This window comes from Bos javanicus, chromosome 9 (genome assembly GCF_032452875.1).
Source record: "Bos javanicus breed banteng chromosome 9, ARS-OSU_banteng_1.0, whole genome shotgun sequence".
Taxonomy (NCBI): domain Eukaryota; kingdom Metazoa; phylum Chordata; class Mammalia; order Artiodactyla; family Bovidae; genus Bos; species Bos javanicus.
This window is the reverse complement of record NC_083876.1, coordinates 70,538,956-70,565,162: the sequence shown is the minus strand read 5'-3', so window position 1 is coordinate 70,565,162 and position 26,207 is coordinate 70,538,956. Positions and strand designations below refer to the sequence as shown.

At 37.8% G+C, this 26,207-nt stretch overlaps 2 protein-coding genes across 2 annotated transcripts; both read right to left on the bottom strand.

Moving 5' to 3' along the window:
- Nucleotides 1–10,001: 10,001 nt before the first annotated feature.
- On the bottom strand, nt 10,002–11,033 carry LOC133254356 (trace amine-associated receptor 7a-like). The gene has a single exon (XM_061428639.1). The coding sequence runs from the start codon at nt 11,031–11,033 to the stop codon at nt 10,002–10,004; it is 1,032 nt and encodes a 343-aa protein (XP_061284623.1).
- A 6,132-nt stretch (nt 11,034–17,165) lies between these two features.
- Nucleotides 17,166–18,395, bottom strand: LOC133254437 (trace amine-associated receptor 6-like). The gene has a single exon (XM_061428687.1). It carries the CDS (start codon nt 18,357–18,359, stop codon nt 17,322–17,324), a length of 1,038 nt encoding a protein of 345 aa, XP_061284671.1. The 5' UTR covers nt 18,360–18,395; the 3' UTR covers nt 17,166–17,321.
- Nucleotides 18,396–26,207: the final 7,812 nt, after the last annotated feature.

Genomic DNA, 26,207 nt, shown 5'->3' with positions numbered 1-26,207 from the left:
GTAGCTCAGATGGTAAAGAATCTGCCTACAATGCAGGAGACCTGGGTTCAATCCCCGGGTCAGGAACATGCTCTGGAGAAGGGAATGGCAGTCCACTTCAGTGTTGTTGCCTGGAGAATCCCATGGACAGAGGAGCCTGGCAGGCTGTAGTTCGTGGGGTGGCAAAGAGTCAGACACGACTGAGCAACTAACACTGCTACTGCTATCCTGGAGTGAATGCAAGACTCTGCTCTTTTGTTTTCTTTTTCTTTTGTTGAGTTTCACATACTCACTACATGCTCAAAAGAAATTTCATATTCAGAATTGCACTAGAGATTTTGGTATAATATATAACAATAGAATATTTTTCCTACCCATAGGAAGTATTTTTAAAATCTTTAATTTTCCTTTGGTCTATCTATAATTTAATTTAGTAACAGTGTAATTCTGTGTGACATTCATTGAATGGAACTATTATCTGACTCTTTCACTTAATTTTTTCTATGTGCTCTATGCTCTAAAAATAGGAAGATGTCCTTTTTTAAAATCTGCTGCAGTTAATCTGATGTATTGAGGATAGTAAGTGATAACGTGAAAATGTACTTATTTTTATCATGCTACTGCTCTACTTGACTCCCTCTTTTTCCAAGCCCAGTCTTCCATTTATGGAAATTAATCCTACATCCCAAACTAATCCTCCCTTCTATTTGCCTACTTTTGCCTACACAGGTCCAAACATGCTTGGGGATTCCTCAAAAGTCCTTTTACTGAAAAATAAGGTTGAATGGCTACTCACACCAGTATTCTTGCTTGGAGAATTCCATGGACAGAGGAGCCTGGCGGGCTACAGTCCATGGGGATGCAGAGTCTGACACGACTGAGCGAATTTCCCTTTCACTTCAGTTTCAGGTTCAAAACAAAATTGTGCGGAAGGTACAGAAATTTCCCATGTGCAGCCTTCCCCCATGGAAGCACGTCCTTCCCCACTTCAATATCCAGCCAATTTTGAAACTAGACAAGTTAATTTCAGTGACAGAGACGAAAGAGGGATTCAGGTTCAGTCCAAACCCCGTGCTCCTCATTCTCCTCACTATGCTGAATGTCAGAACCACCTCCACCAATAAGTCAGTCAAGGCCAGAGAGGTGATGAGGAACTTAGAGAGGACAACTGTTTGAGATGAGACCAGTGAGTACAGCTCCTTATACTGTGGAGAGCTTTATTATCAATTGCATTATTATTGGAAGAGAACTTCTGTAATTCTTCTCTCATTGTGTTTGATTTATATTTTTTTTTGTCATTTCTAAAAAGTAAGAGCTACAATGCATGTGTTTGATATAAGCTATATGGGGAAACCATCTTCTAAGCTAAGAAGACAGTGTCCCTAGAGAATGACTGTAGAGGGCTTTGAATCAGAAAATGCCTGGATATGCGATCTTGGAAAACTTTCTTGAACTTTCTGGCATCAGATTGCTCAGTGCTGACTTGGGAGTAATAATACCCACCATAAAGAGTTGTGTGACTAGAGGTAAGGTAGGAAAGGATTTAACTTATGCTTAAACTGAATTACTATGTTACCAATAACATAGAATAGTACAGGTTAGTATAGTATACAAGAGTTAGAAATATAATAAGCATTAACAAAAATAATAAAACAGGTGCGGGATCTTCACTGACAATTTACAACTTCACTCCTAAGGACTGAGTAGAATGATGGTGCTGACATTTAAGGTGGGTGAGGAGAATAGTAATGAATTCCAGCAAGCAAGAGGTGAAAGGTGACTTGCATTTGGCATTCTAGAGCAAGTTAGCCTGAAAGGCTGGTGTTGGTGATGACATACCTAAACTGGAGGGATTTCAGGTTTTAGTACAAGTCCACATTCTAAAATTCTAAAATGGATAACATTGTAAGTTTATGTCTAATTAATTTGGTGACAAACACTGACATAGGCTATTTCTAATGTTTAGTTTTTAATTAGTTTATCTGAATATTCATGCAGATATATCAATATTGTGTTGAATATCTGATTATTGGTGCAGAAATAATAATGTGTTGGTGAAAAATGCTTTGCACACTTCCTTGGTTTATTCCAAACATTTAATGGATATGCCTTTTAAATGAAAAATAAAAAAAAAATTTGATTACCAGAAGTCCTGGGAGTTTTAGATAAAAGATTGTAGCTGGTAAATGACAAGTCCTAAGTAAAGACAGAGGCAAATTGGAGGTGATATCCTAGAAGGACGGAATTTCTAGAAACTGTTAGAGGCAGATTAGCACTTCGTCAAGAGCATGGACTCTGGGGTCTTCCAGTGATTGTTCAGTGTGAGGAATTTGCCTGCCAGTGCAGGGGATGCAGTTTCGATCCCTGACCCACGAAGATCCCACAAACCTAGGAGCCACTGAGCCCATGTGCCACACTATTGAGTCTGTACTCTAGACTGTGGGAACTACAACTACTGAGCTCCTGCCATGCAACTACTGAGGCTCCCGAATCTAAAGCCCGTGTTCCTTAACAACAGAAGACACCGCAATGAGAAGCCCTGGAACCACAGGAGAGTAGCCCCGCTTGCTACAACTAGAGACAAGCCCACACAGCAGGGAAGACCCAGCAGAGCCTAAAATAAATAGATAAATAAAACTGTGTTTTTAAAAAGGCATGGGCTCTGGATCCAGTTGCCTAGGGTTGAATCCAGGCTCTCCCCAACTTTGTAACTGACCGAGGACTTAGTTTCTCAGCTGTGAAATAGGGATAATAATATTCCCTTCAACAGAAGGTTATTATGACAACTATTGGGGTTACTAATTCTAAAGCACATTATGTAGTATTTAACTAGCACATGTTCACACTTAAAATGTTTAAGATCTATATATATTGAGAGTAGTTCTGGAGAGAATGACAGAGTGCCGGGTATTAACATTAAGATGCAAAAAGGAAGAAGGACCCTGTGCCAGTTGACAGTATTGGAGAGAGGCAAGACTGGTACAATCTGATGACCTTGAGGGTTTGAGGGAAGATGGAGTGTGAATTCTCCGCCACCACGAGGAACATGGAGGATGCCCCCTCATGGCTTTGCTACTGGAAAGCAAAGTCCTCAGGTGACAACCAGGTTCCTAAATGGTGCAGAGAACCTACATGGAAGAAAACATATTTGTAAAGTTATTTCTCAATATTTATTCATTTCAGTGTTGTCTTTTAATCTTAATTCAGTTATATTGAAAAGCCAGTCTGGGAATCAGAGCTGATCTATGGCCAACTCCTCATCAATCAGAGGAAAAGGAGAAAAATAAGAGCAAAGAGATGTGTGTCTCATATTGTTTGTTCAATTTATAGAACTGCCATTTATTTTTAAATGATGTGTTTCCTATAGTATTAATATCAAAACATGGTAAAGAATTCACCTACAATGCAGGAGACCCAGGTTTGATCTCTGGGTCGGGAAGATCCCCTGGAGAAGAAAACGGCAACCCACTCCAGGATTCTTGCCTGGAGAATTCCATGGACAGAGTAACCTAGCAGGTTACAGTCTATAGAATCAAAAGAGTCATTCATGACTGAGTAAAAAAAAAACCGTACTTCTCTTTTATGAAATTTTGCCAAAACATAAAATTGTCCCTGCAGCTGCTGCTGCTGTTTGTGAAGTCCTTAGCTGGCAAAGTTATTCTTTGGCAAGCATTTGTGGTTTCCTTGGATTTTTTCACCAATTTTATTGTTTCTGAAACCCAAGTTTCCAGGAACCATTAGTCTTCTCAATAGCAAAGGTGGTATTTTAGCAGGTAAGCCTTTTAGAGCCTTAAAATAAACCAGGGCATCCTCTGATCAATTCCAAATATTTAAAATAGTAAAATTTCTTCCAATAGACGTGTATGTCCAATAAATCAACCACATAGAAAAAGCAATATCTAATGTCTGCTATGAAAAGAAAATAGTTGTCTTGCATTTTTCTATGTTTTCTTTTTTGCTACCTTCAAAACTTATTAGAGGAACCTAGGTTATTTGCTGCTCTCATGTTTGGCCAATTAAGGACAACTAGCCTTGTGCTGAGATGAGGTAAAAATTGGAGGCTCTTCCTAAACCCTCTAAAATTCTTGCACTATCTGACTCTTCCTTTTATGCTCATACATCTTGAGAAAGTGATCTGCCTCAAATAAAGATAAGATTAGACAATAATCATATTTCTCAGAGGCAGTAATCATATTTCTCATTCTATCCTTCTAATACCAAGGACAGAATTTGGAGGCAAATTTTGGTTATCTTGCATTATCCAAAGTTTTCAGTCCCTATTTGCAGATTTTGAAATTCTCAGGCATTCTTAAAAATCCATTCAATAAACTCTCTCCCCAATGACTGATAGTGTGAGACTCTCCTCATTAAAACAAAACAAGAGAAATGTGCATTAAAGTTGTGATTTTTCCAGCACACAAACTCAGAAGCTTGTTAATGGGAGGGGTGAGAGTGAAATGCTTTGTACTCTTGTCTCTTTGGATTAGAAGCTAGATGTAACCAAACACAAAGGAGGGTAGAAGTATTGAACTATGAATCAACAGCAATTACCATCGATAAAACATAATAAGTACACACACATTAATTATATGTAATAATAATATTTAAAGCATTTTTACAAGTGAGTGTGAAACTGAATCACACTTGATTCTTTATGAATCTAGTTATGGACTTGATTCTTTACATAATCTATTTGTGTTTAATGGATATTTCTCAGAAATATATGTTAACCTCTTATGGAATAAATTGAGTGAAATGGGAAATGATACATCATTGTATTTTCTCCAACCACAGACTCCCAATGTCCTCTACATATCTTCCTTCCTCAGCTCGCATTAGATCTTAGGGCTGTCTAGTCACTGTGTGTGATAATAACTCAGTTTGGATGACTCCAGGTTGAAACACAACCTAAATGTCATGGAATATCCCTGTCTTCCCTGTGCTAGCCAGGTCTGAACTTAAACATTTCATCATTTTCACAATGGACTGGCTGAACTGCACATGCCCTCTGAAGATAAGCCCTGTTAACTGATCACAGTGTTTACTTCCTCCTAAAATTCCATTGAAATGCCCCTGAAATATTTCTGAAAGATAAAAATTCACTGGAGCAAACTAATGGAAAAAGCAGGGTAGAGAAAATACAATCCACACTATATACAATAAAAGTTTACCATTAAGGTGAAAAAATGTTCTTTCTAATAAAGCATGGCAGAGATTCTTAATCCCAGAAAAAGCAAATAAAGAACGAGGACAAGGGAATTTTCCAGGTGATCCCGTGGTTAAGAATCCACCTTGCAATGTAGGGGACATGAATTTGATCCCTGGTCTGGAAACTAAGATCCCACGTGCTGCACAGCAATTAAGCCAGCATACCTTAACTACTGACCCTGTGTGCTCTGGATTCTGTGCACTGCAATAAAAGATCCCACGTGATGGAACAAAGATCCTGCCTGCCTCAGCTAAGACTGGATGCAGCCAAATAAACAAAATATTTTTTTAAAAACACTGAATGAGGACAAGAAAATCATAAAACAATGCTTGAGACATTTTATTCTGAGCTAAAGGGTCTAAACTTGAAATGCAAGTGCCTATCAAGTTTAAAGAAGGAAAATAGAATAAACACAGGCACTAAATATGGACAAGTCTAAAGAGAAATTCTCAAAAGTGCCTGGGAACAGAGACCAGAGGGAACAGGTTTATGAAAACAATGTGAATATCATACTGGGATCAAAATTCTCATCAGTACACTAGGTCCAAGAAGGCAATGGAGTCATGTTTTTTAAGTTATCAGAGAATTTATTTTTGAAACCATCATTCTAGTTAAAATTAAAATAATGATTGAAATCCTATAAAGTTCTTTAAAGCTAGTTTGGAATTAAGAACATTCATTCTAGTTACATGTACATATATAGTATGCATTTCTATGTAGTATACAATATATCAATATATTATAACAAATATTTTATTAAACTGAATTATAATTAATATATGCTTATATAATTCAAATATGTAATTTGCATAAGTATAAAACAGAGCTACAAATGGATGGTCATGGATCATTAGAAGCAGGCAAGCCACAAATAAGCGAGCAGAGGTGGGGCAATTCTTAGCAAGAGGAGGTTGTGCCAAGACCTAAGGAAGGAGCAGATGAAAGTGGACCACTGGGCTGTTCCAGCAGGACCCAATCCAGCCAGACATTCCCTGGGTGGTGGCTAGCCCCACTCTGCGAATGTATGAGACTCTGGGTACCTGGCCTTGTTCAGGTCACTTAAACTTCAGCCTGCATTTTAAAAATGATGGTTCAAACCCAAATTCAACCAACAAATAAGAAGAATAAATAAATTGTGGCCAAACCACACAGTGCAACACTACTGAGTCAGTCACAAAGAAAAAGGAAATCGCTACTGATTCATCCTTTGACATGGCTTATTCTCCAAATTACTAAGCACAGTGAAATAATTCAGACAAAAATAAGTGTATATATGTATGCTTGCATTTATATAAAATGCTAGAAAGTACAAATTAGTGTAGAGTAACATGAAGTTCATCAGTGGCTACCTGGGGACAGAAGGGGGCTGAGTTTGTAGGGATGAACAAGAAGGACATTACTAAAGACGTGAAGAAACTTTTGGAGTAGTAAATAAGTTTAGTCTCGATTTTGGTGATGAATTTGCAGGTGTCTACAAATGTCAAAACTCATCAAATTGTGTATTATTCGTATGTGTAGTTTATGTCTATTATGCATATGTGTATTATGAAAATATTAAAATTTGAGTTTCTCTGTTAAAAAGTAAAAGGTAATGGTTCAGAATAGATCATCTCAAAGTTACCTTCAGTTTTAGTGTTTTGTACATTTCTCGCAGAGGGCAAATGATTGGATGGTCAAGAAAATCTGGCTAAAGTGATATTCTTGGTCTGGGAATTTTTCTGGCCCTGAATTCACCTGCCCAAGTCTGACAGAGAGGGATGTTCTGTCCAAGGGATGATCCCAAGAACCACAAAATAAGTGTGCATAGCGTCTGCAGTACTATAAGCACTGTGATACATAAGAAATTCATGTGGCCGTGGATGGCAGGTATTCTTTCCTTCCTGAGTTCCCTCAAGGTTACCAGTTCATTCTCCATGGTAGCTGCAATTGCTGATGATCATAACCTCCTCTGTTAACTGATACGGCAGAAAATATTCCATTTCTTGCTTTCAATAACTTGATTTCAGTGGCTGGGCCACATCAGGGGAGGAGGAGTTACTACTTACTCACTTTCTGACCCCCTGGACATGAACACTGACCCTATTGTTTAACAAATATGCCACCTTGGGCATAAGACTCATCTCTCTTTGCCTCAGGTCCCTCATTTGTGACCTAGAATTTAATAATAATGTATTATAGTCATAATATTTCCTCTCACATAGTGTTGTTGTAAAGACTGAATAGGGCAGGTAAGATGGTCCCAAGCAAAGAATGAGTAGTCTATAATAAAGCATTCTTAAGTTTGCATATCAGAAGCACTCAATAAGTGTTCACTGAAGCAAAGGCGAGTGGACAAGTCCCGCATGAATAGAGTTAATTCATAGAAGAGAGAAATGAAGCCTAGAGTGTATTCTTTTATAAAAAAAACTTCAGAAATATTTTTTAAAATAGAATAATATATAGCTCTAGGAAACAAAGTGGTAAAATTGAATGATTTGTCTAGCTGTGTAAAAGGTTACTAAAAAAGGAAAAACAAGTGTAAACGTATTAAACTATATGTTAGAAGTGCTTATTTGAATCCAGAAGCTTTATGGTATTCAACAGACTTTTAAACATTTTGATTTTAGCTTTTTCATTTTTAAAATGAGGAAGTATGACTTCCTATAGCTTGTGGCATAGGATTAAAGAAAGTTACTACATTGAAAGCACTAAATCAAAATAAATTGATGATTTTCAATGTCAGAACTGAAGAACTGTGGGTAAACTAAATACTAAGCAGGTAAAAGTACCTTTAAATCATCTTAACCACTAAATGAAGATGAGAGAACTTCAATCAAGTATAGTACAATGTAGTCAGAAATAATTCACTATCTCAGGAAAGGATTATTGATTTAAAGCATATGTCTAATAATAGAAATGACGTTCTAATATATGACTAATTTCTATCAAGCAAGACAGTAGAAAAAATCAGAATATATTGATGTGAATTCACTTCTGCTCAGGAGACATGATGCTCTAATTTTTAAATCTTGATGTCTGATTACAACCAAAGTTAAAATGTTAGCAACTAAAACTAAAATGTTTAGTTGCTAAATAAAATCCGACTCTTTTTTTTTACTTCATTGGACTGTAACTCACCAGGCTCCTCTGTCCATGGGATTTCCCAGGCAAGACTATTGGAGTGGGTTGCCATTTCCTTCTTCAGGGTAACTTCCCAATCCAGGGATCACACCCACATCCCCTGCATTGGCAGGCAGATCCTTTACCGCTGAGCCACCAGGGAAAGTTATAATAGAATCAAGCAATTTATGTAAAAATTTGTTTAATTTACTTTTAATAACCCAGACGTATAGCACCCTCCAATCTTTGTACCAAAAACAAGGCTTCATTTCTGAAAAGCTGGCTGGCTTTTATCCAATGTGAAAATTTGTGAGTCATGTAAAATGTATTAATCAGCCTCTGTCTGTCATCCTTTTATGCCCTTCACTTCAGTGTTCTATTTTTTTTAATACATTTTTAATTTGGGCTTTCTTGTGTATCAATGAAAAGCCTTATAAAACATTTCTGGAACAATGCAAAAGTGAACAAAATTGTAAGTTAATTTAAGATAAAGTACAATATGAGTGACAATCTTAAAAACTCGTGCATGGTCTAAACATATGTTAACTAGTAAAATTTCTAGACTCAAGTGAAATTTTATGAGCAGAGGACCACCAGGAAGAAGCCCACTCGACAAATGAATGTTATGTATGACATCAATTATCTTTCCCATACTACATAACTCAACTGATATATGTCTGTGTTTTAGTCACTCAGTCATGTCTGACTCTTTGCGACCCCAAGGATTGTAGACCACCAGGCTTCTCTGTCCATGAAATTCTCCAGGCAAGAATATTGGAGTGGATTGCCATGCCTTTCTCATATATATATATATATATATATATAATATATATATGCTGCTGCTAAGTCACTTCAGTCGTGTCCGACTCTGCGACCCCATAGATGACAGCCCACCAGGCTCCCCCGCCCCTGGGATTCTCCAGGCAAGAACACTGGAGTGGGTTGCCATTGCCTTCTCCAATGCGTGAAAGTGAAAAGTCAAAGTGAAGTCGCTCAGTTGTGTCCGACTCTTAGTGACCCCATGGACTGCAGCCTACCAGGCTCCTCCATCCATAGGATTTTCTAGACAAGAGTACTGGAGTGGGGTGCCATTGCCTTGTCTGATATTATATATACATATATGTGATCAGTCAATAAATCGATCTCTGGATTGATTTTACCCGACACTGAACTCACGCTTCTGAACTCATAAATCTGACCACTTGACAGTGCAGACTTACCACTTTGCTCTCCTTCAACCAGGACCTCTCTAAGTATTCCACACATGCATTTACATTGTAATGGAAAATATTACAAAGGAATAAAGAGAAGCTATAACCAGGGATTAAACTATTATAAAATGAGAAAAGAAGATTTTGAATAAAAAATATACTACATCCTTCCCCATATATTCTCTTACATTTTCTCAAGAATGCTGCAAGGAAGGGATTAATAACTAGAGACTGTACAGTGAAGTTCAGAGACAGGTAGTAGCCCAAGATCAATGGTAAAATGCCACATTTCTGGCTCCAAGGTCATGCTGTTTCCATAACAACCAGGTTTTTATGTTATATTGACCAAAGAATGATGAAACTGAATTTAAGTCTTTAGATCATATTGGAAGCATAATTTATTCTTTTACTTTACAAGATCTTGCACATATATGATGAAGTTTTCTACCCAATGGAGTGTTCACAGTGAATCTATATTCAATTCCTCCATCTAAAATGTGGACTTACCCAGAAAATAAATTTACTGTTGAGGAATTCGCTCTCAAGACTTTGCCAGTGACAATGAGTTTGATGGCTTTTTGAAACCAAGGATAAAAGAAAGCATAAATCAAGGGGTTCATAGCTGAGTTATAATAAGCAATCCAAACCAGTATTTCATAAATATATGTGGGAGTGATGAAACCTAGGAAGGCATCAATGATGGAATCCAGGAAGTAAGGCAGCCAGGAGACCAGAAACGCTATGACTGCCACGCCCAGTGTTCTCGCTGCCTTTCTCTCCCTCTTGGCCACTCTGTCTTGGAAGCTGTCTGAGCATCGCCCAGTCTTATTGTTCAGACTCTCAATTTTTCTCGCCTGCTGTTTAGCAATGAGGAAAATCTTGGAGTAAAGAACTATCATCACAAGGGTGGGGATGAAAAATAATAGAAAATTCACCAATACCCAACTCTGATTCACTGCAATTTGACAGCCTCCCACACAGGTGAGAGCACTTACTAGATCCTCCAGTCCAGCTGCATTCACTCCTGTGCCAAAAAGAGAAAAAGAAAAAATAATAGAAAAGAGCCAAGAGGAGGCAATACACAAGCCAGAAACAGACACAGTGAACCTGGTTGGATAGACCAGGGGGTCAGTGACGGCAATGTACCTGTCCAGAGAGATAAAGCACAAGTGGTAGATGGAAGCGTAACAGAATGAGCCTTCAAAACAAGAGTGGAGTTGACAGTAACGCTGCCCAAAGTACCAGCAGCTCTCCACGGACCTCACTGTGCTGAAGGGCATCACAGTCACTCCCACCAAGAAGTCTGCACAGGCCAGAGAAGCAATCAAGAAGTTGGTAGGAGAATGCAGCTGCTTGAAGTGGAGAATGGAAATCATCACCAGGAGATTTCCAAACACAGCCAGCACAGCTCCAAAGATGAACACTGTGTACAGGATGAGGCGGGGGCCTGGTGAGTAGGGGGTTTTCACACAGGATCCGTTCAAGTGCTCATAGCAGAGCTGCACAGCTGCAACAGAAGGAGACGCACTGCTCATGATTCTCTGATTTGATACCTGGAAACCTGTCACCCTCTGTGGCCCAGGATGTCATTCCTGCTTTTGAAAAGTCCTTAAAGAAAAGATAAATACAATGTCAGTAGTTGCCAGTGCATTCTGTCTTTGCTTCCTTATAAGTGCAAATCTTCACTTACATGTTTAGAAAGTGATTCGTATCCTCATCTTGTAAAATGATTCACTTCTAAATGAATAAGTGGTTAATTTTCATTGTTACATAAAATGCTGTCTATTTAAATTTTTTAAAGACTTCCTGTATTACCTCATCCTTCATTTCAGAGAAGAGTTTGTCTTCAAGAAACTATTACATGATGCATGTCCGAATGCCACATTTTATTAGCATTATTTTCCTAATTTGTCAGAGCAATGATAATGCCCCAAACACTCTCTCCCCTCAGGAACATAGTTCCATAATTTCAATCCCCAAAGCTCTTAAGATTGAATCCCCACAAGTGCAAGGTGTTTAGAAAGAAAGAATTAAATAACAATTATGTTTATGCTAAACTAAGTTTATGTCCTATAATTTCCTGATGTCATTTGACCTTTGCATGAAATATAATAATGCCTAGCCTTTAAAACCTTTAAGCAGAAATGGAAAGTCATATTATTTACTGTTATTAGTTACTGCCTTTTCATTTTTCTTAGAAGCATTTGTTTATGATTTCTGTGTTGAATGTCGCTAGAACTCTTTCAGATAAGTCCTTTTTCTCTTCCAGTATCAGTTTGTGTTAAAGAAAAAAAAAATAGAATCGTATATTAAACAGTTGAATGCTTCAGGTTTAACTTTAATAATTCAGATTTAGAAAACAGGAGGAGTAGAGGACAAAATGTTTGCCTCATGAAACAACCAAGGAAGTGCAAGTACAAATAAAACATTGTTCCTGCTAATGTTTTTCTTGTTGTAATGGGAACTATATGGAAGATATTTTTAAAAATAAATTGTTGAAAGAACTTTTGGAATGGAAGCATTCCTATATTATACTCCATATTTTACCATTGACAAATTTCCATTTCCTCTTAATGTTCTAGAATAGATGAGCTTATGTTTCAAAAAAATGTTTTCTGATGAATGACTTCCATGTGCTCAGTCATGTTCAACTCTTTGCAATCCCATGGACTGTAGTCTACCAGGCTTCTCTGTCCATGAAATTTTACAGGCAATAATACTGGAGCAGATTACTATTTCCTACTCCAGGGGATTTTCCCAACCCAGGGATCAAACTCATGTCTCTTGCCTATCCTGCATTGGCAGGCAGATTCTTCACCACTGTGCCACCTGTGAAGCCCTCAATGACTTCTACTTATGTTGAAAAATCAGCTTTTTAATATTGAGGCATAAAATATATTTGAAAAGTTTACATTTTTAGTAGGTACAGACTGATGACATGATAAATGTATCTGCTCTTGTATTCACAACCAAGAAGGGAAGCAACACCCTGTATTTCTCCTCAGGCCCTTTTATACTTAATCTCACCCCACATATCCCTTCTCCTATCCTGGGGAACCACGAATCTCCCTTCTATGGCTAGGGATTACTTTCCAAGGCCTAAAAATCTTGTGTCAAAAAGGTCACACAGTTTGTGTTCTTCTCTGTCTGGCTTATTTTACTCAGCTCAGTGTCTGTGAGTTTCACCCATGTCTGAGAACATTTGCAGCTCATTCCTCCTTATAGCTAAAAGGAATTCCATTGTCTGAATTCAATTGTCTTCCAGTTATTTTATCCATATACCAGTTGACAAATATTTAGACTGTTCATCTTGGGACTGTCATATTGGGAAGTGTATGTTTAACTCTGCAAGGAAGTACACATTTTCTAAGGTAGCTGGACCATTTTATGGTCTCACCAGCAAGCTATGAGTGTTTCAGTTTGCTTCAAATCTTTCTTTCCTCCTGGTAGATTGCCTATCACCTTATAGGATTTTCAAATAAATTAGAGCTTATCCATTATATTTATTTTACTTCTCTTAACTCTATGTGAGAGGCTAACATGTGGACAAGTAAAGACAACTCAATGTGGTGATGGCTCCGATAAACAGAGTACAGTGGAGGTCACCACAGTGAAGCATGGGAATTGTATTCACAGGTAATTTTACCAAGAAGGTAACTTTAAATATAGGTCGAGAGGATTCAGGAGATATTTAAGGTAAAAACAGACAGGGGTTTCCCAGGCCGAGAGGGCAGTGTGTTTTGAGGTTCCGAGATGGGGGCTGGACACATTCGCAAAGCTGAGAGCGGCTGTAGCGCAGGCGCAGTGTGGGGAGCGGCATGAGCTCAAGGAGACCTGCTCACAACTTGGCCCCACCCCCCTCATTTTGCCAAGCTGTTTGGATTTCTGCAGAGGTGAAGGGTTAGGAAGGGAGAGGACATGAAATGCCCGTGGTGACAGATACAAATCTTTGCTTCACCTGCTCAGGGATGGTACATAGGATTTATATTTTTCTGTAATACTCTTAAATCTATTTAGCCTCACACTGCACCAGGTACAAGAAAAAAATCTCAATAAATATAGGGATTCTGCTCCTTTATCCCCAGAGTGGCATCCATGTTCAGAAACCTCAGTCTCACAGTATCTGTGGGTGTTTTTTGAGGTCTGTCTACTGAGGAATGCGTTTTCCTACCCTAAGGACCTGACTTGGCAGCACCTTCGCCTTCCCTGAGGGGCAGGGCTCCTAACAGCCAGGCTGGGAGGTTATGTCGTCTCTCAAAAGCATGTGCATCTACTCAATACATCTGTGCATGTTTATCACTTTTCAAAAATGAAATAAAGAGCAGAAATAAAGCACAAGTGGAACATGGAAACATAACTCTTGGTAGCTTCCATCGCTCTTGAGTACAGCACATAATTAATATACAGAAGAGTCAGAGCATTAAAGATCTACTGAAAGAAACCATTAAAAATACTTTAAAAATATTAAGATATAAATCCTGAGATACTTAAATATCTTTAAGATGTAGTTTCTAAAATATACCAACGTACCTACAATTTAGTTTCATTAGATAAGACAAAAATATACCAAAGATATATGCTCAAATGTTAGTCCAACAAAATAAAACACCAAGCACACAGATAAAACTAACTTCAATGCTTAGATAAAAATAGAGATGTGCGTTGTTAACATCAATTTTAATACATTTATTTTATCACAAACATTAACATTTTAAAGATAAATTACAAAGTAAATCCCCCCATAACAGACACTATTATACACAAAGGTACATTTTGTAAAAGTGTAATATGGGGGCTTATTACACGTTGCATTATAATTTAGGTCAGATGTTTTGCTTTTGTTTTCTTTTGATTTTAGTCAAAGAAGTATATTGAGGTTTTCTTTCCTTGTCAGTTGCTATTTTTAATGGTCAGTTGTACTTTTTAATGGTTTCATAACATCTCATTTCAAAGGTAGAGCATAATTTAATTTACACCATATGAATCCTAGTTTATTGTAATTAGTAACTGAAAGATATACAATGAATGTCCTTGTCACGTTTCCTTCCTTGCCTGACTCTCTTCATATGCTTGCTTGCCAGAAACAGAACTACAGAGTCATTTGACATGTGTGATTTGAAATTTTACATAAATATCTTAATTCCCCTCTAAAAGAAAATGCTAAATTATGTTTTTCCTAGTTGTTTATGAAAGTGCTCAACTTTCAGCAGAGTACTCAACTTCTCATACTCTAATTAATCTGATATTAATGATCCAGTGTTGTCAAATATGAGATACAAAACTGTATAATATTTTAATTAATTTTAAAATTACATGTACATTTGACATTTTAATGTATTTATTAACCATACCTCTGTAAAATTTTGTATTTATGTTTAGTGGGATATTCATCTCCATCTTAATGTTTTGTAAATTCTTTTTATATTTTTTAATCTACTAATTCTTCATCCTGTTTGCTGCCAATAGCTTTTCCAAGTTTGTGTGTTTTTCTTTAACATGTCTTTCTTTCACTTTGAAGTTGAAAAATTTAAATTTAGTGCATGAATCTATATTCTATCATGATTCCACCAATAAATTATAAAAACTATGTTTTCTTCTAGTTTTTAATATCTCAGATAAATCAGTTTTGATTTTGTAAAATACATGAAGCAAGATCGTTAACAGTTTTTCAAAAAGTTTTATACCACATTAACATCTCTAAATTATCCATTTTTCAATAGCATAAATAATAGTGTTATTTTAATCATTAATAGCTATAAACTCCAAATAGTACATATAGGGGGAAAAATAAAAGACAATTGCCCTCCATCATGAGCTGGAAGGTAAAAGCAACAAACTTCATGAAATGGGAAAATTGTTACATAAAAGAAACTACTATTGCAGTACAAATATTGCTCATGGTTATTCCTACCTTTACAAAATATCTCCTAAAATATAAAATATGAATCTCATCCTGGGTCTTAAGCTGATGGATATGGCTCAGAGATCTTTAGGAGCTGCAGAAAGACTGGACCCCAAGAATCAATTTGCTAAAACTAAAAGCAAACTAAACCAAGTCCTGGGGTTGCAGAGTCGGACACGACTGAGCGACTGAACTGAACTGAAACTGAGTTCACAGAAAGACATTAACAGAGAACTTGGAAGAAACATTTGAAAATGAAAGAAGAAAAAGCTAAGCTTGGTAGGAAAGGTAAAAGAATAACAGGGACTTGAAAGAGAAAAGTAACAACTGACAGAGCAGGACAGTGTAAAGATGTGAGGAAATTAGAAATTATGACCACCGTGTCAACCACTAGTAAGTAATATGTTTTTATCAAATGCTCAAAGGATGTTCACTTCTCAAAAAATAACAGAGTAAAACTGATGCTGCTGAAATTGACGTACTGTTTTTCCTTCCCAGTTTAGTGGATCATTTTCAAGCACTATATTTCATATAACAATTATTCAGAAATTTTCAATATATCACTAGATCACTGTTAAATTTTTCAAATCATCAATATGAAATTTGTTTTAGAATTTAGTTTTGATTGATGAAATGTCCTTTAATATTTCCAGTTTAATAAGTCCTATTACTTTTTTAAACCAAAGTAAAATGAGGCATAAATCAAAGGATTTAGAGCCAGTTCCTCATGCGAAGAGTTGACTCATTGGAAAAGACTCTGATGCTGGGAGGGATTGGGGGCAGGAGGAGAAGGGGACGACAGAAGATGAGATGGCTGGATGGCATCACTGACTCGATGGACGTGAGTCTGAGTGAACTCTGGGAGTTGGTGATGGACAGGGAGGCCTGGCGTGCTGCGATTCATGGGGTCGCAAAGAGTCGGACACGACTGAGTGACTGATCTGATCTGATCTGATAGTAACTGAAGAAGCAAAATATCTCATAAGCATATTAAATGCTATAAAACTCAAGAAGAATCAATGAATGAACTGATTACACTGAGAAATCATGAGACCAAAAATATTAAACTGTGATGTCCAGGGTTTTAGCTGCTTTTCTCTGTGTCTTAGCCACTCTGTTCTTGCAATTCTCTGGTAACAATTTTACTTTCTAGTAATGTTTAAATCTTTTTAATCTGTTTTCTAATCACAAGAAGAGTATTTCCGTACCGAAGAATCTTAACAAAGCTAGGTATGAAAAACAATAGAGATCCTACCAATATGCAGAACTGATTTAAACAAGTTGACAATCACTTATCAAGCAGAGGGCAGTTACTTATCCCTCCATCCTATCATCTTGGGCATCTGTGTACAATTTGGCACCACTGTAGGCCAGAGACAGGATGCAGAAGATGCTGGAGTCAATTTCTCAGACAGACACCAGTGCAGACCTTAAGCATAATAGATTTAACTGAAACCCAAAAGTTTCCTGGGAATATGAGCAAAGCAGAAAAGGGGGGGGAAAAGGCAACAACCTTGAGAAAGTTAATCACAGAGAAAGTTCTGAGGAGTTGGAAATAAGTAGACCACTTTGAAAAAGAAAGACAAAGGAAATCAGAGACAACTGAAATGTTTACAGGATACAAAGGAATGGTTAATGGAATAAAAATGTGTGTGGCAGGGGAGTGGACTGTCTGCAGAGACTGGGCTACGGTGAGTTCTGCAGTAGTTAACAAATAAGGGAGTTAACATTTATTAGTCAAATAAATATTTTTGGAGAAGCAAAGGGAAGTGCACATCCTAACAAGAATGAAACACAAGGGCTCATCCAGTTAAACTGAAAAAGCCATTTGTTTTCTTTCATGAAAAACCTTACTTGATTTTCTAAAACTCATTTCATTTGGAAAATGTAAAGATATCTTCAACCTCCTCAACCCAATGGCTTACATTTGTTCAGAGGACAAATTCATGCTCCCAGAACTATCCTTGAAAACCCGACCACTCACAATGACTTTGATGGCTTTCCTAAACCAAGGGTAAAATAAAGCATACATCAAGGGGTTCATGGCTGAGTTGTAATAAGCACACCAACAACAAGTCTCATAAATATAGGCCGGGGTTATGAAGCCCATAAAGGCATCAATTAATGAGTCAATACTGTATGGTAACCACGAGATCATGAATGCTATGACAGTGATACCCAGGGTTTTAGCTGCTTTTCTCTCTCTCTTGGCTACTCTGGATTTATAACTGTCTGATGATGAATCTGTTTTGCTGCCAGTATTTTCAATCTTTTTAGCCTGTTGTCTGGCCACAAGAAAAATATTACTGTAGAGAATGATCATGACAAGGGTAGGTATAAAGAAGGACAGAAAATCTATCAATACCCAGTTTTGATTTGCAACTATCTGACAGCCTCCTACACAGTTGAGGGCACTAGACAATTCCTCTAGCCCATTCTCATTGGCACCGGTGTAGAACACAGCACCACTGTAAGTAAGGGGCAGGATCCAGGAGATGCTGATGCATATGCATGATACAGACACTGTGAACTTGGTGGGATAGACCAGAGGCTCAGTAAGAGCAATGTACCTGTCAATGGAGATGAAGGACAGGTGGAAGAGAGAAGAGTAACAAAATGCTGCATCAAAGCATGTGTGAAAAGTGCAGAAAGTTCGCCCAAAGTACCAGCAGCTCTCCACGGACTTGACCATGCTGAAGGGCATCACAGTCACTCCCACCAGAAAGTCTGCACAGGCCAGAGAGGCAATGAGACAATTGGTTGGTGAGTGCAGCTGCTTGAAATGAAGGATGGCAGTCATCACCAGGAGGTTTCCAAACACGGCCAGGAGAGCCCCAAAGCCATACACCATGTACAGAATCACGTGGGATGCGGGTGAGTAGGGGGTCTTCACACAGGATCCATTCAGGTGCTCATAGCAGAGCTGCACAGCTGCAGTGGGGGATGAGTTGCTGCTCATGATCTGTCGTTTACACTCAAAGAATTCTGTCCTTGATTTTCACAATGAACATAGGATTCTGATTTTCAATACACCCAGGGGAAAAACATACATCCACTAGGATATCTGAGGAAATTTTCAGATATTATTACAATTTTTTTTCATTTTCCTTATTGTAAAAATCACAATTGTGTTTAATAACAAAGCACAAAAATTACACTGAACAATAACATTGGGATTAGTTTTAACTAACGCATCATTCCCTGAATTTGATAAAATTTTCTTTTAGTTATAAATATTTTTATATTTTTTTACCTCCAGAGTTTCTCTTTGCAACAGGAAGTGATATGGGAAGTAATTACAGAGTGAAAGAATCATCTCCTACCAGGTTTATCTGCATTACTGCCTAAAGCACACAGTCCTTCCTGATATATAAACGCTATCTATAAGAGAATCCCTAGATGGAATCCCTGTAGTGCAAGGTGTGAACTTGGAAGATTATTTTCAAGAGTGATTATTAAGACAGTTATCTCCAGAAGAGTTCCTCACATTAAGTTACCCATTATGTTTCTTTGGCCAAAGACTTTTTATATCCTTAGACTTGAACCAATTCTTCATCCTGTTGTGGCCACTTTACTGGATTTTAGCTAAAAAGATATAACTGGGTACACACAGTGAGAGCAAATACTTGGCTTTTTTCCTCCGTCAAGAATCATTTTTGTATCTTCAGTGGACACCAACAAACAGACAAGGGAACATACACCATGAGCAGCTTGTAATGGACGAATTACATTACAGGAAAGCATTAAAAACACCATGATATTTAGGCATACCCACAATTGTGAGCTTCTGCAAAAGTCAGTGCTGATTGAGAAAAGATCGCTCTCTTCTCAGGATGTTGTCACTGGAAGCAGATTGCAACGTCTCTCCATTCACCTGAGAAATGGGTGTAATCCCTCTGAATACTGCTGCTGTGAGATCCTCACAGATAGAAGACTCACATTCCCCTCTGTACTGCGTTCAGTACTGCCCACCCCCCCCACAAATGATATGTTCATGTTCTAACCTCCCAAATCAGATATTCTTTGGAAAAGATGTCTTCACAGGTTTGATAACACATAGTAAGTATATTAAGTATATGCAAGTTTTAAGCATTTTTGCAAGTCAGTGTAAAACTGAGTTGGTTATGAACTTGATTCTTTACATAATTTATTTCTGTTTAATGGATATTTCTTAATATATGTTAACCTCTTCTGGAATAATTTGGGTAAAATGGCAAATGACACAACATTGTATTTTCTCCAACCAGAGACTCCCAGTGTCCTCTGCAAATCTTCCTTCCTTATCCCTCATTAGATCTCAGGCACACCCCAGAGCTTTCTAGTCACTCTCTGTGTTAATAATTTAGTTTGGACAACTCCAATTTGAAACTACAGTCTAAATGTACAAAGAGTATCCCTGTCTTCTCTGTGCCCAGGTCTGAACTTAAGCATTTCATCATTTTCACAAGGGAATGCTTGAAATGGTACATACCATCTGAAGATAAGCCCTGTTAACTAATCACAGAGTTCATTTCCTCCTAAAAGCCCATTGAGATGCCCTTAAAAGTATTTCTGAAAGAGGAAAATCTGATGGAGCAAACTAATGGAAAAACCAGGGTAGAGAAATACACTCACGATATACACAATAAAGTTTACCAGAAAGGTGAAAGAAATGTTTTTTCTAATAGATTCTGAAAGAAATTCTTAATCCCAGTAAAAGCAACTGAAGAATGAGGACAAGAAAATAATAAAAACAATGCTATAAAAAGTATATTCTCAGCTAAAGAGTCTAAATTTCAAGTTCCTACCAAGTGCAAAGAGGAAAAATGATACAAATACAGATGCTAACTACAGACAAATACAAAGAGAAACTTTAAAGTTCCTAGTAACAGAGGCCAGAGGGTACCAGCTTATGAAAAAGACATGAATATCATATCATGATCAAGCTTCTCATCAGTACACTAGGTCCAAGAAGGCAATGGAGTCATGCTTTCAAAGTTATCAGACAATTTATTTTTGGAAACATAACTCTAGTTAAAGTCAAAATTTTAACTGAAATCTTATAAAATTCTTTAAAATGCATATGGAACTAAGAAGAAATATATAATGCATAATTGCATACATATAGCATATATTTCTATATATCATACAATATATCAATGTATTATACCAAATTTTTATTCTACTGAATTATAATTAATACAATAAAGTACATGCTTATATCATGTAAATAATATATAATATTTGCATTAGTGTAAAATAGAGAAGAAATAGATGGTTGTGGATCATTAAAAGCAGGCAAGCCACATATAATGGAGCAGAAGTGAAGCAAGTTTTAGAAAGGAGAGCTTGTGCAGGACCAGAGGAGGGACAGATAAAGGTGGACCATCAGGCTGTCCCAGCAGGACCAGATGCAGCCAGACACCCTCTGGAGAGTGGTCGGCCCCACTCTGTGAATTCATAACTCTGGCTGTAGGACCTTCTTCAGGTCACTTAAGCTAGGGCCTGCACCGGAAAACGGATGATTCAAACTCAACCTCAATCAACAAAAAAAGGAGAAACAAATGTGGTCAATTAACACACAGTGACGTACTACTCAATCAAAAAGAAAAAGAATCAAATGTTCATTCATGCTTTGACATGGCTTATTCTCTATATTATTCATCAGAGTGAAATAATTCAAACAAAAATGAGCACATAATATAATGTATGGTTGCATTTATGTAAAATGCTAGGAAGTACATTCAATAAAATTTTAGGAAGTCCCACTTGATGGAAATGAGTTTGAGCAAGCTCCGGAAGTTGGTGATGGACAGGGAGGCCTGGCTTGCTGCAGTCTATGGGGTGGCAAAGAGTCGGACATGACTGAGCGACTGAACTGACTGATGAAGTGCAAATTAGTATAGAGTGACATAAAGCTGATCAGTGGCTGCCTGGGGATGAAAGAGGGTTGAGTGTGTAGGGATGAGCAGGAAGAACATTACAAAGGACATGATTAAAATCTGGGAAGTGATATATAACAAAACTAGTGGAGGTGATGGAATGCCAGTTGAGCTATTGCAAATCCTGAAAGATGATGCTGTCAAAATACTACACTCAATATGCCAGCAAATTTGGAAAACTCAGCAGTAGCCACAGGACTGGAAAAGGTCAGTTTTCATTCCAATCCCTAAGAAAGGCAATGCCAAAGAATGCTCAAACTACCACACAATTGCACTCACCTCACATGCTAGCAAAGTAATACTCAAAATTCTCCAAGCCAGGCTTCAACAGAACATGAACCATGAACTTCCAGATGTTCAAGCTCAACTTAGAAAAGGCAGAGGAATCAGAGATCCAATTGCCAACATCTGTCGGATCATAGAAAAAAGCAAAAGAGTTCCTACGTCTGCTTTATGGTCTATGCCAAAGCCTTGACTGTGTGGATCACAACAAACTGTAGAAAATTCTTCAAGAAATGGGAATACGAGACCACCTTACCTGCATCCAGGGAAATCTGTATGCAGGTCAAGAAGCAAAAGTTAGAACTGGACATGGAACAATGGACTGGTTCCAAATTGGGAAAGGAGTACGTCAAGGCTCTATACTGTCACCCTGCTTATTTAACATATAGGCAGAGTACATCATGCGAAACGTCGGGCTAGATGAAGCACAAGCTAGAATCAAGATATATGGGAGAAATTTCAATACTCAAATATGCAGATGACACCACCCTTATGGCAGAAAGCAAAGAACTAAAGAGTCTCTTGACGAAATTGAAAGAGGAGAGTGAAAAAATTGTCTTAAAACTCGACATGCAGAAAACTAAGATCGTGGCATCCAGTTCTACCACTTCATGGCAAATAGATGGGTAAACAATGGAAACAGTGAGATACTTTTTTAGCTCCAAAATCACTGCAGATGGTGACGCAGCCATGAAATTAAAAGATGCTTGCTACTTGGAAGAAAAGCTATGACCAACCTAGATAGCATATTGAAATGCAGAGACATTACTTTGTCAACAAAGGTCTGTCTAGTCAAAGCTATGGTTTTTCCAGTAGTCAGGTATGGAAGTGAGAGTTGGACTATAAAGAAAGCTGAGTGCCAATGAATGCTTTTGAACTGTGGTGTTGGAGAAGACTCTTGAAAGTCTCTTGGACTGCAAGCAGATCAAATCAGTCAATCCAAAAGGAAATCAGTCCTGAATATTCATTGGAAGGACTGATGCTGAAGCTGAAACTCCAATACTTTGGCCACCTGATGCACAGAACTGACTCACTGGAAAAGACCCTGATGCTGGGAAAGATTGAAGGCAGGAGGAGAAGGGGATAACAGAGGATGAGATGGTTGGATGGCATCACCAACTCGATGGACATGAGTTTGCACAAGCTCCAGCAGTTGGTGAAGGACAGCGAAGCCTGGCATGCTGCAGTCCATGGGGTTGCAAAGAGTTAGACATGACTGAGTGAATGAACTGAACTGAACTGATATATGTTCAGTCTTGATTTTTATATTAACTTTACAGGTGTCTACAAATGTCAAAATTCATCAAATTATAGAAGTATGAATAGATTACATCTGTTATACATGGCTATTATGAAAGTATTAAAATTAGAGTCTCTAAAAATAAAAAGGGATGGTTTAGAATAGATCATCTCAAAGTTGCCTTCAGTTTTAGCATTTTATACATTTATCACAGTGGGCTAATGATTGGAAAGTCAAGAAAATGTGGCTAATGTGATATGCCTGATTTGGAAATGTTTCTGACCCTGAATTTACCTACAAATGTCTGACAAAGAGGAATGTTCCTTCCAGGGAATGATCCCGAGAACTACAAAATAAGTGTCTGTAGTGTCTGCAATTTTGGTATTACTATAAACACTATGATGCATAAAGAATTACTTATCTAATGTATGTGAAAAGATCTTAATGACCCAGATAACCACAATGGTCTGATCACTCACCTACACCCAGACATCCGGCAGTGTGAAGTCAAGTGGAATTTAAGAAGCATCACTATGAATAAAGTTAGTGGAGGTGATGGAATTCCAGCTGAGCTATTTCAAATTCTAAAAGATAAAGCTGTTAAGTGCTGCACTTAATATGTCAGCAAATTTGGAACACTCAAAGGTGGCCACAGGACTGGAAAAGATTAGTTTTCATTCCAATTCCAAAGAAAGGCAATGCCAAAGAATGTTCAAACTTCCGCACAATTGCTACTCATTTCACATGCTAGCAAGGTAATGCTCAAAATCCTTCAAGCTAAGTTTCGACAGTATGTGAACCAAAAACTTCCAGATGTTCAAGCTGGATTTAGAAAAGGCAGAGGAACCAGAGATCAAACTGCCAACATTCGTTGGATCACAGAAAAAGCAAGAGAATTCCAGAAAAGCATCTATGTCTCCTTCATTCACTACACTAAAACCTTTGACTATGTGTATCACAACAAACTGTGGAAAAATTTTAAAAACATGGGAATACCAGACCACCTTACCTGCCCCCTGAGAAATCTGTATGCAGGTCAAGAAGCACCAGTTAGAACTGGACATGGAACAAGAGACAGATTCCAAATTGGGAAAGGAGTACATCAAGGCTATATATTGTCACTCTGCTTATTTAACTTATATGAAGAATACATCCTAGAAATGCTGGGCTGGATAAAGATTGGAGCTGGAAATCAAACTGGAATCAAGATTGCTGTGAGAAATATCAATAATCTCAGCTATGAAGATGATACCACCCTTATGGCAGAAAGAGAAGAAGAACTAAAGAGCCTCTTGATGAAAGTGGAAAAGGAGAGTGAAAAAGTTGGGTTAAATCTCAATATTCAAAAAACTAAGATCATAGCATCCAGTCCCATCACTTAATGGCAAATAGATGGGTAAACAATGGAAACATTGAGAGTCTTTTTTGGGCTCCAAAATCACTGCAGATGGTGACTGCAGCTATGAAATTAAAAGATACTTGCTCCTTGGAAGGAAAGCTATGACCAACCTAGAGAGTGTTAAAAAGCAGAGATTTTACTTTGCCAACAAAGGTCCGTCTAGTCAAAGCTATGGTTTTTCCAGTAGTCATGTGTGGATGTGAGAGTTGGACTATAAAGAAAGCTGAGCACTGAAAAATTGATGCTTTTGAACTGTGGTTCTGGAGAAGACTCTTGAGAGTCCCTTGGACTGCAAAGAGTTCCAACCAGTCAATTCTAAAGGAAATCAGTCCTGATTATTTGTTGGAAGGACTGATGCTGAAGCTGAAGCTCCAATACTTTCACCACCTGATGTGTAGAGCTGATTCATTAGAAAAGACCCTGATGCTGGGAAAGATTGAAGGCAGAATCGAAGGGGATGACAGAGGCTGAGATGGTTGGATAGCATCACCGACTCAATGGACATAAGTTTGAGCAAGCTCCAGGAGATGGTGAAGGAGAGGGAAGCCTGGTGTGCTGCAGTCCATGGGGTCACAAAGAGTCAGACACAACTGAGAGACTGAACAAAATGTGTATTCTTATATAATCTATGAGAAATAGAATATGTCCTCTCATATCAGTAAACAAGAATATTACAGTCATCAGCAACTAGTCTTCCAACATGAGCCTCTGAGTTCTAATGAAAGTCAGAAAAGAATACCTACCATCTAATAACCATCACACTGTACCACTCCCTACAGTGAGACCTGAGAATACTCAGAATGTGAAAATACAGGATACTGACCCCAGGTAGCTGAGGTACATATCAAAGGAATGGTTTCAGCGAGCCCAGACTCTTACTTCTTCCCATATATAGAAGAGCACTAAATTTCTTAACTTGACACACCTGGTTTCTTTAATTAATAGTAATTTTTTTATATTCCCAACTACCCAGCCTTTGTTGCAAAACTCCTATATATCTAGTTATGTATATATATAACTCCTATATATCTATATATCCCCTTGCCTCCTCAGAGCAGTTCTTCAAAGCTCTCTGAAATGCCATCTCCTGGGCTGCAGTTCTTGTTTTGCTCTAAATGAAACTTAACTCTCAACTTTCATGCTGTGCAATTTTTTTCCAATGTCTATGAAGTATTTCTATATTTAAAGAAAACATGCATTTATTTATTCAGCAAATAGGTGTTGAGTTTCCCCTATATTCCAAGCAAAGTAGAAGGTTCATCTTGAAGCTACTCATATAAACAAGTAGGTCATTTTCTTCCAAGGCATGCACTGTGGGGGAGAGATGTGCTTAGTCGATAATCATGGCCAATTCTTTGCAACCCTATGGACTTTAGCCCACCAGGCTCCTCTGTCCATGGGGATTCCCCAGGCAAAATACTAGAGTGGGTTGCCATGCCCTCCTCCAGTGGATCTTCCCAACCGAGGGATCAAACCCAAGTCTCCCGTATTGCAGACGCATTGTGGGCCACAGTGCAGGAGGAGAGATAGGGCACTATAAATATATATGTGTATAAATATAATATAAATATGTCCAACATATGATCGGAAAGCTGCAAGTAGTGTGATAGACAAATGAACAAAGTGGTTCCTAAGAAGGTAGGAGCTATTTAGACAGGTATCAATTGCTACTGTTCTAATTTCTCATTCACGGAAAAAACGAAGACAAACTTTACAACATATTGTTAATACATGAGCTATTCAAGGAGCATATAAGGTGCAAATATAATCATTCATTATCATAATAATATACTATATCCATGAAAAAAAGTTAAATGCAATTCGGAAACCCACACCACAAAGATGGCATGAAGTGTTTTGAATGTAAAAGACTTGCTATGGGGAAGAGGCTCAAAGGAACCAAATAAGCAGTAATAGAAAAAACAAGAGCCTGTATTTGCTTGATGTGCAGACCAATCCTGCTGC

Excerpts from the sequence above, each read along its gene's own strand:
- LOC133254356 (XM_061428639.1), bottom strand. The coding sequence starts at position 11,033 with ATGAGCAGTGCGTCTCCTTCTGTTGCAGCTGTGCAGCTCTGCTATGAG.
- LOC133254437 (XM_061428687.1), bottom strand. The coding sequence starts at position 18,359 with ATGAGCAGCAACTCATCCCCCACTGCAGCTGTGCAGCTCTGCTATGAG.